General features: G+C 51.3%; 1 protein-coding gene and 1 long non-coding RNA gene across 4 annotated transcripts in view; one reads left to right on the top strand and one right to left on the bottom strand.

Moving 5' to 3' along the window:
* SOGA1 (suppressor of glucose, autophagy associated 1) overlaps positions 1 to 14,886 on the top strand; it is a 72,279-nt gene extending 57,393 nt beyond the window's left edge. For all 3 annotated transcript variants that reach the window (XM_058685525.1, XM_058685526.1, XM_058685524.1), the window contains 3 exons: positions 1,203 to 1,273; positions 2,632 to 3,982; positions 7,837 to 14,886. In XM_058685525.1, coding sequence (XP_058541508.1) covers positions 1,203 to 1,273; positions 2,632 to 3,982; positions 7,837 to 7,989 — 1,575 coding nt within the window. In that variant the 3' untranslated portion in view covers positions 7,990 to 14,886. The remainder of the gene's footprint in view (positions 1 to 1,202; positions 1,274 to 2,631; positions 3,983 to 7,836) is intronic.
* A 332-nt stretch (positions 14,887 to 15,218) lies between these two features.
* LOC131485727 (uncharacterized) lies at positions 15,219 to 17,361 on the bottom strand. Its single transcript, XR_009248978.1, has 2 exons — positions 17,160 to 17,361; positions 15,219 to 15,513 (listed from the first exon to the last, which is right to left on the bottom strand). It is a non-coding gene; the product is annotated as an uncharacterized LOC131485727 (long non-coding RNA).
* Positions 17,362 to 17,377: the final 16 nt, after the last annotated feature.

The following is a 17,377-nucleotide window of genomic DNA, read 5'->3' as shown; positions in this document are numbered from 1 at the left end:
ACTCTGTCTCACAGGTCATACCCTTGCACTTTGGGCTCCTCGATCCTGGCATCTCTACCCCATAGTTCCAGCCAGTGGTTGGGGACTTGTGAGGAGTCCCCAGTGGTTGGGGACTTGTGAGGACCCCCTGGCAGTGTCATCCTTCCATGCCTGGGAGAGAGGCTGGGTGTTTCTCCGTGTTCTTGGCCAGGCCTTTGCCCTCTCTTTGGTGTCGCTTGTGCCTTTCTGAAAAGCAAGGCCTCTAAGAGCTGTCTGATCTTGAGCAAGTCACTCTATCCTTCCCTGCCTGGGCTCCGGTTACCTCAGTGGTAAAATGAGAATCACATTCTGTGCTGTAGCCCAGCCCTCTCTGTGGAGACCAGTTAGGTCACGTCGGTGACATTTGCTTAAGCCTCGGGTGCATTGTCCACATAGCAATATTCTGAGTAAGGAGACAGTGGGCATACAGGCTCTTTGCTCATGACAGCCCGAGGAAGTGGGGTATCAGGGGATTTGGTTGTAAGTGACAAAATTGTGGGGAGCTGAGGCAGGAGAGGATTTGACTGGGGCTCAAGAGGGCTGGTGACGCAGGTTCTGAAAACTTGTGCAAGTCCCAGGGGACCTGCTCTGGCATGAGGGTGAGACAAGCCCTGAGCAGGAAACGTCAGGCCGCTGTTATCACTGCTAGCTGAACGTTGGCTGTTGGGTGCTTTGTTGTTGCCACCACATTCAGAATAACTTCTTTTTTTTTTACATTTATTTATTTTTGATAGACAGAGAGAGACAGAGCACCAGTGGGGGAGGGGCAGAGAAGGAGACACAGAATCGGAAGTAGGCTCTAGGCTCCAAGCTGTCAGCACAGAGCCTGACATGGGGTTCGAACTCACAAACTGTGAGATCATGACCTGAGCCAAAGTCGGACCTTAACCAGCTGAGCCACCCAGGCACCCCCAGAATAACTTCTAAAAAGACTCTTTCCCAGGGTTCTTTCTTGGAGCTCTGATTGACCAAGCCTGGATCACATACCTATGGAGGGAGTGATAGACGCCCTGTAGCCAGAAACTGACCAACAGGGATTCCAGACCGGTGCTGACCTCACTCCTGCTCTACAAGAGGAGACTCAGGCGTGGGATCCAGGGTCGGCTCCCACACTGACCTCCTGTCACCTTCCCTTGGTGTGCTGGTGGCCACAACTCACTCTTCCTGCCTCTCTTCCTTGACAGACGCGGAGTGAGAAGATCCTCGACAAGGAGGGGGTTTCTGAAGCTGAGCTTGGGGGAACCGCCTTAAAAAGGTGCTGGCATCCCCTCCCCCTGCCCTGCCCTGCCCTGCCCTGCCCTGCAGCCCCTCTCCTGTCCAACCCTTCAGGCCCTCTCCCTGCTCCACTCCTTGTCTGTCTTCTTTCCCTTGCCCCATGTGTCCACCACAGCACCTCAGCAGAGCTGATGGAGCCCTGGGATATGGTTTCTATGGAACTGAAGCCACTGAGAAGCCAGGAAGCTTGGGACAATTAGAATTCCAGCCCTTGATTTTTCTTGTTTGTTTGATTGTGGATATGTATGAAAACCTGGGACCCCATACATCCTAGCTGGGAAAGAAATTTTCAGCTCCTCTTGGGGTTCCTTCCTGTGTCTGGAGTTAGGGGAACCAGGCTGGGCTATTCCTGGGATTACTGAGCAGTTTCCTCTGGGCCCAGCCCTGAGCTGTGGCCAGGGATATCCTGGGGCTATCAGGGCCATATCTCCACCGTTACAAAACCCTGAATAGAATGAGAGCAACAGAACCCCATCTGGGCCATGAGAGGAACCTCAAGCCAGGCAGGCCCAGGGTAGGAGGGTGGGCTCCAGAGTCAGCATGTGGGGCTTGAATTCCAGCTGTGCCATTTCTAGGAACGCGACCTTGGGTGATCCTTCCCATCTCACTCCAGTGGGAACCGTAGCACCTATCGCCTAGAGTCCCTGGAGGGCTGAATGGTCTGACCTCTGAGATGCATTTATGTGCACCTGACACTGGAGGTCGTCAGGCAACACAGGTGCCAGAGGTTCAATGGCATCTTATTTGGGTTCCCCCAAAAGCAAACACAGGATTTGAGAACTTGTCTCAAAGATCCTGAGACAAGGATTTGAGTGCAGGTCACTTATTTGGGAAGGGATTTTAGGAAACACTGGAAGTGACACAAGGAAGGGAAGGCAGCCAACAAAGGGGGATGTTGTCATTCCGCGGACAACCGAAGCTCAGTTTCGCTGAGGAACCCTGGGAGCCCGAGTGGAACGTGCAGCTCAGAGTCACCTGTCCGAAGAGCAAGGAGGCTGGGTACTGAGCTACCAACTCCCACCCATTGTTTGCTGGGGGCTGTGTGTAGGGGCAAAACTCTGTGATATTTGTAGCTTCCTCTGCATGGAGGCCAAGTGTGCTCTTGCAGTCACGAAAAAAAGCCCTTTGGTGGAGAATGGCAGGTGTTCGGAGTGTGCTGTGTTGGGTGTGTAGGTGTGGGTGCGGAGGCGATGTGGGGCAGGGCACCGATAGCGTCTTCCACAAGACGTGAGCAGGACGGTCGTGGTCCCAGCTGTGGACCAGCGAAGAAGACCAGAGTGCCTGCTCTCTTTCCATTATCTTCCACTAACCTCGCTCTTCCTCCTCTGCTCCTCCCAGGACCAAATCTGTTTCGTCCATGTCTGAGTTCGAAAGTTTGCTCGACTGTTCCCCCTACCTTGCCGGTGAAGCTACCCGAGGCAAGAAGCTGCCCAACAACCCTGCCTTTGCCTTTGTGGGCACCCAGCCGGCGGACTCAGAGAAGGATGCCCAGGAACAGCCAGGGCTCTCGCCGCGGGACTGCAGCCGCCTGGGCGCCCTGGGCTGCCAGGAGCCGGCAGGAAGGCAGATGCAGCGAAGCTACACGGCTCCTGATAAGACGGGTATCCGCGTGTACTATAGTCCCCCAGTGGCCCGGCGCCTGGGTGTCCCCGTGGTCCACGACAGGGAGGGCAAGATCATCATCGAGCCCGGCTTCCTCTTCACCACTGCCAAACCCAAAGAGTCAGCCGAGGCTGACAGGCTAGCTGAGAGCTCCTACAGCCGGTGGCTCTGCAACTTCTCACGGCAGCGCTTGGACGCAGGCTCGGGGGGCAGCCCTTCTGCGGCAGGGCCCGGCTTCCCGGCAGCCCTGCATGACTTTGAGATGTCTGGCAACATGAGCGACGACATGAAGGAGATCACCAACTGCGTGCGCCAGGCCATGCGCTCGGGCTCGCTGGAGAAGAAAGTGAAGAGCACGTCCAGCCAGACAGTGGGCCTGGCCAGTGTGGGCACGCAGACCATCCGCACGGTCAGCGTGGGCCTGCAGACGGACCCACCCCGCAGCGGTCTCCACGGCAAGAGCTGGTCACCTCGCAGCTCGTCACTCGTGTCGGTGCGCAGCAAGCAGATCTCCTCCTCCCTGGACAAGGTGCACTCGCGTATCGAGCGGCCGTGCTGCTCGCCCAAGTATGGCTCGCCAAAGCTCCAGAGGCGGTCCGTGTCCAAACTCGACAGCGCCAAGGACCGCAGCCTGTGGAACCTGCACCAAGGCAAGCAGAATGGCTCCGCCTGGGCCCGCTCCACCACCACACGGGACAGCCCTGTATTGAGGAACATCAATGACGGGCTGTCCAGCCTCTTCAGTGTTGTGGAGCACTCGGGGAGCACGGAGTCTGTCTGGAAACTGGGCATGTCCGAGGCCCGGGCCAAGCCTGAGCCTCCGAAGTATGGCATCGTGCAGGAGTTCTTCCGCAACGTGTGTGGCCGGGCACCAAGCCCCACCTCGGCGGCAGGGGAGGAGAGCACCAAGAAACCGGAGCCCCTCTCCCCAGCCAGCTACCATCAGCCAGAGGGCATGGCCAGGATCCTGAACAAGAAGGCAGCCAAGTCAGGCAGCAGCGAGGAGGCCAGACTCTCGGTGCTCCCCCAGGTGGGGAAGGATGGTGTCCCCCGGGACGGAGATGGAGCCACAGTCCTTCCCAATGAGGTAGGTGGGAAGGGCCTTCTCTTTTTTCTTGTCTGGGGTGTTGACTTAACGCCCAAACTCTTTTGGCTTTCAAACTCAGGAATATGGTTGTGTGTTTCAAAAAGTCTTTTTGCTGGTCTGGAATGGGGGGTTAGTGGGGCACTTGGCTGACTTAGTCGGTAGAGCACGTGACTCTTATTCTCAGGGTCGTGAGTTCAAGCTTCATGTTGTGTGTAGAGCCCACTTTAATGGATGAATGGAAGAAAGGAAGGAAGGAATGGGGATTGGAAGGCCCCAGACCTGATGGATACATGGTCTGAATACAAGAAACTAGTGAACATGACTTATCTGACCACCACACACCAGAAATTGCTAGCATCCCCTCCAGGGAAGAGGTGTACTCACTGCTCTCCTGCAACCCAATGGAGCCAGTGTGTTTGGTTCATGAGAGCCAATTGTGTGCATCTCTGTGTGCAGTAAAGCACCTGGAGATCGGCCACAGTAGGATTTACACCATGAAAATTGACAGGTGCTCCAAATCAGGGCTTCTCCCCTCGCTCCTGGAAAACTAGTTATTAAACATTTTCCGGGGCGCTTGGGTGGCTCAGTCGGTTGAGCGTCCGACTTTGGCTCAGGTCATGATCTCATGGTTCATGGGTTTGAGCCCCGCGTCAGGCTCTGTGCTGACAGCTCAGAGCCTGGAACCTGCTTTGGATTCTGTGTGTGTCTCTCTCTCTGTCCCCCTACCCCCGCCCCCCCCCCCCCCCCCGCTTGTGCTCTGTCTCTCTCAGTCTCTCAAAAATAAATAAACGTTAAAAAAAAAATTTAAACATTTTCCCACACACCCCAGCCTACCCCCTAAGACTCTTTGCCTAAGTGCTTCTATTTCCTCTGAGAATCTTTTGCTGCACATGCCACCCCTGCACCCCCAGATATCAATTTCAGATTTGGTTAGGGATTATTTGCATGTTAGTAAAAGAATGCATATAAATTAGTTTTCCAGAAAGGGAAATGGTGGAACATCTTATGGATCCCAGGCATAAGGACCCGAAGCCCTCAGCACCTTCTCTGACTTCCTCTCCTCTCCCTTGAGCTTTGTTTTCTCTGATGTCTACTTTCTTCCTGTCTCTCTCTCTCTTGCCTTTGCATATATGGTCCCAGCTCTGCTTCTATAACATCTTCTAGTTCAAACATCTAAGAGACACTGACTCAAATCCCTCTGTCTAATTTCAGATTACTAGAAGAAAGAAGAGATTGGGATTGGTCTAACTTGAGTGTAGTACCACCTTGATCTAGCCATATCACGTGATATCACATGGGTGATATCACATGACCTGCGGTGCACTCAGTAAAGGTTGTAGGTGGAGGGCAGGGAGGTGGCATGGGCTGTGATTGGCCCGTTCGTATGTATGTGTAGGTGGTTTCTAGTTTTTATCTATCATACATAGTGCTGTGGTGGACAAGGTGCAAAAACATTTGTCCACATTTCAGATTATTTCCTTAGGTTTGAGTTGCAGAAATGGGATTACAGGATAAAAGAACATAACATTTTAAAGGCGTTTGATAGATATTGCCAAATTGTCTTTTTTTTTTTTTTTTTTTTTTAAGATTTTAATTTTAAGTAATCTCTCCACCCAGCATGGGGCACGAACTCACAAACCCCCGATCAAGAGTCGCATGCTCCACTGACTGAGCCAGCCAGGCACCTTGCCAAATTGTCTTTCAAAAGATTTTGCCCAGGGGTGCCTGGGTGGCTCAGTCTGTTGGGTGTCTAACTCTTAATTTTGGCTCAGGTCATGATCTTACAGTTTGTGGGACTGAGCCCTGTGTTGGGCTCTGTGCTGACAGTGTGGAGCCTGCTTGAGACTCTCTCTCTCCCTCTCTCTTTGCCCCTCACTTGCTCTCTCTCTCTCTCTCTCTCTCTGTCTCTCAAAATCAATAAATAAACATTAAAAAAAAAAAAGGAGTTTGCCTAATTTCTACAGCCTCTAGTGTATGTGGTTAGTACTTTACTTCTCCATACTCTCGAACCAGTAGGCCTTACTTAAAAAAAAAAGTATTTTAAATTCTTACCTTTTTTTAACTTTAAAAAATTTTTCCGTTTAATGTACATACTGAACATATCATAAAAATATGCCTCACTGAAGTCTCATAGACCAAACACACTCATTGTATTAGGGTTCTTTAGAGAAACAGAATCAATAGACTGTGTGTGTATACATACGTGTGTCTGTGTACATGTGTGTGTATAGAGAGAGACAGAATTTTTTTTATAAGGAGGCAGCTCACATACATAATTATGGAGTCCTAAAACCTAGAGAATAAGTTGGCAAGTTGGAGACCCAGCAGAGCTGATGGTTTAGCTCCAGTCTGAGCTCAAAAACCTGAGAACCGGGAGAGCTAGTGATGTAATTCCAGTACAGCACATGCAGCTAATATAGTTCCAGTCCTAGGACCATCAGGCAGGAAGAATTCTTATTCAGGGAGAGTCAGTGTTTTTGGTCTTCCAGCCTTCAACTGATTAGATGAGGTCCACCCCCATTAGAGAGAGCAATATGCTTTGCTGATTTAAAGGTTAATCTCATCCAAAAGCAGCTTCACGGAAGCTCTCAGGATAATGTGTGACCAAATATCTGGGCACCTTGTGGCCCAGTCAAGTTGGCACATAAAATTAACCATCACACCCATATCACCACATGTATATCAAGAGACACAGGTGGCATTTTGGATGTTGATTTTAAAGCTGATCCAGATATTTTTCACTATGTAAAATATCATGTTACCCATTGACTCAGTAGTTCTTCTAGGAATGTAGCCTATGGAAATATTCACAGAGGTGGGAGAACATGCTTGTATAAATAAATGTATGGCATTATTAATAAAAATTGCTAACATTTATTGTGTACTTATTTTCTCAACGTTTTTTTTTTTTTTTTTTTTTTTTTTTTTAATTTATTTTTGGGACAGAGAGAGACAGAGCATGAATGGGGGAGGGGCAGAGAGAGAGGGAGACACAGAACCGGAAGCAGGCTCCAGGCTCCGAGCCATCAGCCCAGAGCCTGACGCGGGGCTCGAACTCACGGATCGTGAGATCGTGACCTGGCTGAAGTCGGACGCTTAACCGACTGCGCCACCCAGGCGCCCCTTATTGTGTACTTAGTAGGCACTATGCCAAATGCTTTGCCTGTTATATTTGATTTCACCCTCACAACATTTTGGGAAAGGCATCATGTCCTTCATCTTAGAGAGAAGGAAATCAAGGTTCAGAGAGGTTAAGTAACTTATCCAAGGTCATACAGCTGGTAAATGGCAGGGCTAGGATTTGAACCAAGCAATTTAGTTCTATAGCAGCACTTTTAACCATTATCCCTGTGTGTTGATAATAGTGAAAAAAATTAGAAACTATCTAAAATGCATGTAAAAAATGAATTGGATAAATAAATTAAGGTACTGTGTTTCCATTCAGTAGAATAATGTATAGTATATAGCCATTAAGAAGAAGGAAATCTAGATATACATAACGACAGAAAAGTGCTTATGTTTTGCAGTTACAAACTATGCTGTAGCAGATGATGTCATTTTGATAAATGTATGGGTATGCAATGTGTTGAGAATTTATGTTTGACGGATAACATCTACTTTTTTCTCTGTGTGTTCCAGAATTGAGTACATTGTGGAATGTTATTTATGAACATTTGTTATGGTTCTAATGGGAGAAAAACAATTTTAAAGAATTGGTGTAGAGAGGGGCCACAGCCCTTGGGAACCGGTTCCTCAGGCAAGGCTGGGTCCAAATTCCTTGCCCAGCTGGCCACCCAGCCTCTGGGTAGCCGGTGCCTCTTGGCTCTTTCTGACTTCCTCCTCTCTTCCCCTAGGATGCTGTTTGTGACTGCAGTACTCAGTCTCTCACTTCCTGCTTTGCCCGGCCGTCCCGCGCTGCCATCCGCCACTCTCCTTCCAAGTGCAGGCTGCATCCCTCAGAGTCCGGCTGGGGTGGGGAGGAGAGGGCAGCTCCCCCCAGCGAGTGACAGAGCAGCCGTGCTCCCCACCTCAACCAGCCCATTCCCTGGATAGCTGAGGGGAACAAACGGAGAGGGGACGAGGCGAGGGGCCCATGCCGTCGGCATCGTCTCGCCCTGGAGGGACAGCAGCTGCACCACTGCCAGACAACAGCATTCCCATCCAGGTAAAGCGGGGTCTCCTGCTGACTGCTGGGTGGTGATCTCTGACTTCCTAGGGGAAGGCAGTGAGTGGAAGGAAGACCACAGCTAGGCTTCGGAAGTGGTTCCAGAGAGATCCTCTGGGAGCCCATCCATTGGGAGAGCCTTGCCTCGTTCTGCCCAAACCCCCTTCTCAGAAGAGCCAAGGAAAGGATACACTTCTGGCCATGCTCCTCAGGGGAAAAGGCTCACAGAGATGTTCCCTGCCAACCACGTCCTCCTTCACGGGGAGGAAACACCAATGAGAAGAACAGTCTTTGCTGTAAGAGTCAACGTGGGGTTCCTGGTGAAGCTGAGGTGGGCATCATCCCCATCCCTTCCTTCTCCCCACTTCTTCCTCCTCCCAGCCCCACTGCTCTGGATTGCTATGGCTCTAGGGGGTATGATAGGGCAGTAGCCAGGGCCAGCATCTGCTTGGAATCCTGGAGCCCTGGATCTCCCTGTGCATAGCCTAGATGCAGCAAGGACTGGAAGATGAGGTAGAAAAGTGTGGGGCTCAGGGTTGGGTAGCCACTGGAACTGCCTCCCTGGTCAAGGTGGCTTGCGGGGCACCAACCTTGCCAGGAAACACCTTGAAGACAGAAATAGGTAGGGTCAGTTTCAAGACCTGGTGCACAGATAAATGCCTAAATACCCACTGCCTTGATGGCTGGGGGCCTCTTTCCCTGGCACCCTGGAGAGGCGTGACACATCTCCACTGTGTTTACATCCTGTGGCTGGTGGAGAGCAAACATGTTCCCAGTGAGAGACTCCCAACTGGCCACACCAGGCCAAGGAGCACTCCAAGAGGCCAGTGCCCCAGGACGTGCTAGTGGACTGGGGCCTGGAAACACATTTCCTCGGTTGTTTATTTGAAGTTTTCTTACTATAAATATTTAAGGTAGTTTTACTTTATTTTAATAATTTAATTTACCCCAAAGTCCCTAAGGTAATTTATTGGAGGTTCTGACATGTATTCTTGCCATTGGGACAAAGTGAGGCTTCTAACACGATGGACAGGCATGGGGTCCCCCATGCCCACGAGGCAGCTCGGCAGCTGAGCTCTGGTCTCTTGGTCAAATTTGGAGGGCCCCCCCCCCCGGTAGAACTGGAGCCCTGCAGCTTGCTCCCCAGTACCGCTGACCATCTGGCCTCAGAACACTGCTTTTCACTCACTGCTAGGTACTTGGCTGGCCCCCAGCAGTCAGTCTGTAAACGCTCACTGACAGGGTGGAGGGCTGGGCCGCTGTCCCCACTTCCCAAACATTCTCCGTCTGCCCTCATTTTCCTCCCTCCCTCAGAAACCTTTTTTTAAGGAGTCAAACACAGATTCCTAAGGCTCTGTCAAGAGCATGGCTATCTCTCCAAATTCCCCAAATGAGAACTCACAGGAAAACAGGACTGAACTTCGAGAATGTTGTTTATTGCAGCTTTGCACATGGACCTGAGAGTGCCAGCCTGCCTCAGCTCTCACCACCTGCCAGCCTTCTCACCAGCCTCTTTCCTTAGCCTTATGGCCTCTCCTGGCCCCTGTTCCAGCCCCAGCTCCACTGCCCGCCCTTGCCCACGTCCCACGTGAGCTGCCTGAGCCATCAGACAGACTCTGCCATGTGGCTCATTGCAATGTGGCGGGAAAGGCCTCAGCTGGCCTCCCTGTCGGTGCCAGTAAACCCATTTCGGTTGCACACATGCCCCCACACACGCAGATGCGTGGACCTCCTGCAACTGGCTGGGGGCCCAGAGTGGAAATACCAGAATAAAGCCACTTGTCTGTGGAATTTAGGAAGACCAAAAGCCAGCAGTTTTGCTTGTTTGTCCCCAGGACTCAGGAGACACCTCTGCATTCCCACCTGCTCCCAGTCCTGCCCTTTCAGGGTCACCTGGACAAGTCACCAAAGTCCTTCATATCCATTCCCAATGGGCAGAATGTGAGGGTCATGTCGGTCTGACCAGGTACTTCCTTATGCCATAATGACTTGTGCGGGCAGAGTGGGCAGGCCAATGGAGCCAAGAGCCTGTCCCCTTTGGGGTGCCACTGCTCCCACCCAAAAGGTCAGGGGGCCCCTCCAAGGTTATGTCCGGGTGAGGGGATTCACACCAGGCCACACGCCACCAGAGGCCTTCTGCCATCTCCCCAAGCCGTGGAGGGTCAGGGAGGTAGCACTCCCAGCCTTGGGGAGATATCCTCGCGAGACCTGAGCCCTGAGGCTTACGGACCGCCCAGCCTTACCATCGTCCTCGTCCAAGTTTGTCCTTGCCATCTCTTGTCTCAGCGCCTGGCTGCCTGGCCCTCCAGTTGGTGTCAGAGGCTCCAGATCTTGGTTTTCAATACTTCCTGCATGCCACTGTGCAAGGTCACTCATCACTGTTCCTACAGAAGCCTCTGGACATGGGGCTTGATGGGGTTGAAAATGTTATGTGTAAATATTGGTTTGGTTTGATTTTTAGCATTTTAATTAGTAACTGGTTGTGTTTTCTTTTTTGGGGTGTGGGGGGTTGGTTTGTAAAATCTCTACTCTTTTGGAATGTAATTTCTAAGTTTGTTTCTTCAAATGCCTTTTAAGTCTTGGTAACATTCCCAAAGCAGAAAACTGCCTGACCCACAGTGGGGATTCCCCTGGAGCACCCAGGAAGGAACACTGCCCTTCTTCTCATTTTCCCCCTTCCTACTCCTCCGCTGCCATTTTACTCCCAGAACTTTTTCCTCCTCTTCCTTCTCCCTGACTCCCTCTATCCTTCTTCCTTTTCTGCCATCTCCACTCTCTTCCACCAAAGTCCCAAGGAACCCAGGGGTCCTAATTTCCTACAGACCACTAGGCTTATTGTGTTGGCACCAGTTGGCTGGGGAGGGGTCACAGGGGACCCTGATTGACCTAATTGACCTGGTCAATTGCCCAGATTGACCTAAACTGGATGACCTCATGTTTTCTGTGCCTGACCATTTCCCAAAGCCAAACTAGATCCTCCTGGTGGCAGTGATTGTGTTTGAAATGAAAATCAGACCATGTTGGCACATCAGTGGCTCCTAAATCTTGCATGCACAAGGCATCTGTGTCCAGTTTCTTGTCTCCCTGTTTTCCTCCCACTTTGATCCCCACCAAAGACTGACCAATTTAAAACCACCTCCAAGAGGTCTTGCTTTCTGTGAACTCAAAATGGGCCCCACCTCTTGGTCTTCCCCCAGGGACACTCCTCTCCCAGTTGCTCTCCCAGATGACAAAGTCAAGGGCCCAAAGACTTGACCCTCTTACACGCTGACCACTATATGGTTCCATCATACCCATCCCTGTGCACCTTTCACGGTTTCATCACCAGCCTGTTGTCCTCTTGCCCACCCAACTTTCAGGCTCTTCCTCCCTCTCCCCTCCCATCCAGAATGTCCCTCACCTTCCAGCCTCACCAGCCCCCACAAGCTCCCACTACCTCTTCAGTCATAATAATCATCATCCTGTACACACCCCACCTAGAGCACTTTACTATCTAGAAATTGCTCCCCTCTCCCCTTCCCCCCACCCCTCCACACACACCCCCCCCCCCACCACCCCGTCTCCTTCAGACCTCTCAGGGACAGCTCTGGGAGGCAGCCTTGGTAGGATGGGTTAGTGCAGATAAGGAAACTGAGGTGCAGGTCTCATCCCAGAGTCCCCTAACTGGGAAGTCAGCGAGCCTAGACTAGGACCTGGGTCCATCAGATCCCCTGGCCCAACTCCATCCTTCTTGCTGTGTAAACCCACTGCCCCACTGGGGGCTTTTTTGTGTAGGTACAAAACACCCAGAATATGCCACTACCTAACCCAGACACGAAACCATGCAATGGTCACCACTATCCATTTCCAGAACTTTTTATCACCCAAGCTGAAATTGTACCCTCTGAACAATAACACCTCCCCACCCCCTCACCAAGTCCCTGGTAACCTCTGTTCTACTTTCTGTCTCTATGAATTTGTCTATTCTAGGTAGTTCATATAAATGGAATCATAGTATCTGTCCTTTTGTGTCAAACCCCCTCAACTTTTTAGATGAAAAATCAGGCCCAGAGAAGAGAGTGGCTTGCCCAAGGTCAAACTAAACAGGACCAGACCCATGTTTCCTGACTCTCAGCAGGTGCTGCATCCCCAGCGGTGAATGAGACCCCTCCACCCTGACATTCTTTGCTCTTGGTCGAGCCCTTTCCTCTCTCTGGGATCAGTCTGTTCACTACCCCACCCCTCCTCCTGCCCATCCTCTCTGTTACCATCTTCCACCAAAACTCCTCTCCTCCTGCCTCCTCTTCTCAGCTGGTTCCCACCAACAAACCAAGTGCCCTGGCCCTTGGCCAGGTGTTCTTCTTAACACCCGAGCTTACCTTAGCACCCATCCCTTAATGCTCCCAGAACAGCTTCTCCAGCTCGGCTCCCTTGCCATGGATTTCCCTGGTACGTCAGCAACCCCTCCCTGCCCCCCTCAGGCTCACATTTCCATCCTGTCCAGGAAGTGCCTGTGTCTGTGGTCGTCCATCTCTGATGTTTGCTGTCACATTTGGTGGTGTTTCTTGGGTTCTGCTTTATTTATTTTGTGTTTTCTCACACTAAAGGAGGCACCTTTCCAACACCTCAGACAGCATTAGCCTTGCCAGCCCTTCACATTGGGTTTGGCCCCAGCGACCTCCCAGCTGAGCAGGACATCCCCTAGGTCCACTCTTGAACCTTATTATCTTCTCTGTCCCAGGCTCAGGACCCCATCACCGTCCACTGTTGGGTGGGGCAGACTTGAATGCCTCCTTCCGGGCTCCTGTACCCTCCTCAGTCCTGCCTAGCCTTGTTTGGAAAGCAGATGTAGCCTGGCTTGGGTTCTTCTCTTCCTAGGTCATTCACCCATTGGTCTGTCTGTACATTTGACACCACACTATCCTCTCTGCTCTTCCCTAGGCCTCACTGCCTCCAGAATAGCTTATCCTAGCAGAACCTCGCCCAGGCTTTACAAATTACCCCTCCCAATGGCGTTTAAAGTTTGCAAAATCCATAGACCCAAGAACCTCAAGGAACATGATGCTGGGCCCACATCCCTTGCCCAGGGGTCCTCCTCACCGCCTGCTACTCTTCCCTCACCCTCCTTGGACCCTCCCTTGTTTATCTCATCAGCCCTGTTTCCTTCCCTCCTTGCCCTTGACCAGCCCATGAGACCCCAGACCCTAAGGAAAGAAGCTCTGGTTTCCAATAAGGATCCTTGGAGGGCTGAGGTAGTCAGGGCTTGGATGCTTTGTTACAGTCAATTCTGATACCAAACTGTTCTGTGAAGAGGAACCTCAGCTGGGAATCTGGAGACCTGGTCCAAGTGTGAGATCTCTTCTCCATTTGCCTGGTTCTAAGAGCCTCCCCATTCTGTGATTTTATGATGTGCATCAGGATTATCCTCAGGGCCCCAGAACACCCCTTGTGTTTTGGGATCCTGCATCACCATCCTCTCTCCACTGGACCCTGGTATCCTGGCTCTCTCTCTACTCTGCCTCTGATCTCTGTGCCTTAGTTTATTTCTCTGCACAGGGGACTCACCACAAGACTATTCCCAGAAGCTTCCCAGGTATTTTGGTGCCTCAAAGGCTGGGCCTTGCCGGCTGTGGTCCGGCTCCCTGTCACTGCCTCAGGACACCAAGTTGCTGAGAATGAGGTGCCTGGAGGTTCTCAAAGCAGCTGGAGCATCACCTGGGAACTTGACAGAAATGAAAAGTACTGGCCCCACCCAAGACCTTTGGAATTAGAAATTCTGTTGTGGGGCCCAGCAAGTTGGGGGTTATTAATAAGCCCTCCAGGTGATTCTCATACAACAGGAGTTGGCCAACTGCTGACCTACACTAGCAATCAATCAGTGTAGCCTGGTGAAGGACTGAGGCTGGCCCAGACCAGGAACAGGTGGAAAATACCAATCTCATCTAGATGCCTGAGAGACTGGGAACTCTCCCTGCCCACCCCTCCCTGCCAAACAAAACAACTATGTCCTTCTTTTCCTAGAAGCTGGAGGGCAGGAAGAAGGCTATAATTTTCCTTTCCCTGCCTCTGGCTTAGTTCCAGCTCTGCTCATAAAAGGCCGTGTAGGGTTGTGCTAGCCAGGCAGCAGGTATGAGTCCTTGGGGGGGGGGGGGGGGGAGGGGGAGCAGGAGAAAAACACCCTCACCATGTATCCCTTGGTAACCTCACCATAGGAGCATGGCCTCTCTTCATGTAGTAAAAAACCTAACTCCTCAAGGAAAGAATCCTAAATCCCTAGCTCCTCCCCTTCCTCCTTCCACCTCCAGGGAAACTGAATAGACAGTGCCAAAAAACAGCTCCAACACCCAGCAGCTGGGGAAGACAGCCAGAACCTGTCGTCTCACCTTGGCCCTCCTTCCCCAACACCTGCCAATACTGTGAAGCCCCCTTCCTGCCCAGCCTGGTTTCTTGGTGAGGGTCCTGCAGTTGTGGGCCCTGGGGGGCCCCCAGGGAAGGGCCTTTGGGAGGGAAGGGACCAAGGGCATCCTTGGGCCAAACTGTCTGCCTCTCCTGTCCACTGTTTTCTCTTCCCCACTTCTGTCTTCAAAAGGCTCCTTCCCAAGATGGATTGGGTGCTAGGACAACTGGTCCAATCCGCCAGCTATCCCTGCCCCTGTGTCTTATTTCAGACATAAGAATAACTGTACAGTGTAAACTTACAAAAGGTTTTTAATGGTTGTAGATTGGAAATAAAGTATGTCATATGAAGAGTTTCCTTGGATTTGGCCTCCTCTCTGATTTCTCTTACAGGGTGGGTGGGGCCCCCATCAGATCTGAAACCCGACTCTTCCCCCCCCCGCCCCCCCTCCAATCCCAGCCCAGATGCCTGGAAAGGAGGGAGTCCTGGGAATGCCACAGCCAACTGGCTGGCTTGGCGTCACTTGTGAGGGGCCACCAGGGGTTCCAGATGGTGACTCCTTACATCTCAGAGCCTCCTAGAATGTGTGATATGACCACTGAAAAACATGCAGAGTGTTCAAAAAATATTATTTTCTACAAAAAACTTTAAAACATTTATCATAGAAAAAATAAAGAGGACACATTAGACATGGGTCAGTTATCTATTATAGTGTAATTGGCCCAAAAACATTTATTGGATCACAGGTGCTGTGAATCCGGAATTTGAGAGCTGGGTAGTTCTGATTCAGCGTCTCAAGAGGTTGCTGTCAAGGGTCAATCAGGCTGCAGTCATGTGGAGGCTTGACTTGGACTAGAAGATCCATTTGTAAGGTGGCTCACTCCTGTGCCTGGCAAGTCATTGTTGGCGTTTTTCCCCACATAGACCTTTCCATAGGGCTGCTTGAGTATCCTCACAACATGGCAGCTGGCTTACCCTAGAGCAGGTAATCTATGAGAACGCAGGGTAGAAGTCACAATGCTTTTTGACTAAACTTTGAAAATCACAGTCATTTCTGCAGTATCTTCTTGGTTATACAGGTCAGCCCTACTCAGTGTGGGAGAAGAACACACAGAGCATGAACAGCAGGAATCAGAGCTCAGTGGGGACCATCTTGGAAACTGGCTATCATGAAAAATCTACATCTCTGTCCCTCTATTTTTTTCTAGGGGTGTGGCAGGAGGCCGGGGGGGGGGGGGGGGCGGGGAGAGGCTAACAACAGCCAGGCCTGTGCTAGGCATTGAGAATGCAGTGGATGGGCCTGGAAGACAGGAAAGCAAATGTCAATGGTAGGGGGAACCCAGGGTGTTCAGGGAGCCAAGAGGAATTGGAAGGTCTCACAGAAAGGATATATGAACTAGCACCTGAGGTTGAGATGGTGAGTAAATGAAGGGGATAGTGGTATATTATAGGCAGGACGCTGATGGGAGGTGGCTCCAGGGGAGGCACTGCATGTACCGAAGCCTAGCAGAGAACAGAGCACAACAGGGGAACCAAAGGTTGTCACTGGAGTGAGGAGTGATGAAAAAGGAGAGTCAGATCATGCAGTGCCTTACGAGGGAAGGAATGTACACATCGTGTGGACAGTCGGAAACCATGGGAGAATCGAAAGAGAAAGCACAGAGGATGTACTGGGTCTGGAATCCGTGAAGCAGTATTCTCACTGTGCCTCAGGATGACCAGTCCTGGCTGGGAACAGTGTTCTGTTCTTGGGACACTGACAAACAAGGACTTGATAGAGGTGGGCAGACATAGAAGGAACTGGGTACCACTGAGCCCCCAGAGTGTGATATTCAGGGGACCAAGAGCAAATCTGTTTTCAGATGGCCATTAGAACCAGCAGGTTGGAACCACAGGGTGGAAAATTACAGGAAGGGAGATTTCTACCTCCTATCAGAAAACTCTTCCAAGGACCGTAGCTGCTATGGAAGGATGACCACAGTCATATTCCAGCTGTTCCTCCCCAATTCGTCTTTCAGACTTTATGGGCTTCTAATAATTCAACATTTGGTTTCAGATCTGAAAGGACCGCATACGCAAGGGGACATTTCCATGGCCTCATGCTAGGTGCTGAAGAAGCAGCCTGCTCTCTGGGGGCTCGCTCCCATGCCAGCAAGGGATAGTGGAATAGGCACGGTTGGGCTTCTGGGAGCATATAATTTTCAGCCTGGAGTCTCAAAGAAGAATCTGAGAGGGATTAATTCCCAATTTTGGCTTAAAATTGGAGAATTTTGCAAGATAAACCTGGAATGCGCTACCCAGAGGGAACGGCTTGAGCAAAGGAGCAGAGGGAAGAAGCAATAGGGGTAGGCAGAGGAGCTGTAAGCAGTTTGGGGAGGGGGTGGCCTGCAATAAGGCTACAAAGGAGAATTCTTGAACTTTGCCAAGTATTGAAGGGACCACAGAAAGAAAAAGTGCTAGAGTAGGAGTAGGATAGAATGAAACAAATTTGAGTACAGAGCTCCATTTCGTCCTGGGAGAGACAAGGCCCGCGTTTTTGTAACTAACAATGCAAAGAGAGGGCGGGGACCATGGCCTAACCGGGGCAGGGCATCAGATGCCCTGTGGCCCACTGTATTCCTTTGGCAAGCAAGTACCTCTCTGGACTTCGGCCTCCCCAACTTCAATGGGCTCTGGGCGTGTCAGACACAAACGACAAGATGAGGTGGCGTCCAGTACGTAGATGGGGACTCCTCCCCGGGCGTGGCGTAGCTGGGGAAATGGGTTACGCTGACCGATTTGGACCAGTAAGGACTCGACAGAAGCGGGCAGAAGGCCGAGGCTTGAATACTAGTCTACGCATGCGCTTCCAAGG

Source organism: Neofelis nebulosa, chromosome 9 (genome assembly GCF_028018385.1).
Source record: "Neofelis nebulosa isolate mNeoNeb1 chromosome 9, mNeoNeb1.pri, whole genome shotgun sequence".
NCBI lineage: Eukaryota > Metazoa > Chordata > Mammalia > Carnivora > Felidae > Neofelis > Neofelis nebulosa.
This window is presented reverse-complemented; position numbering and strand designations above follow the sequence as displayed.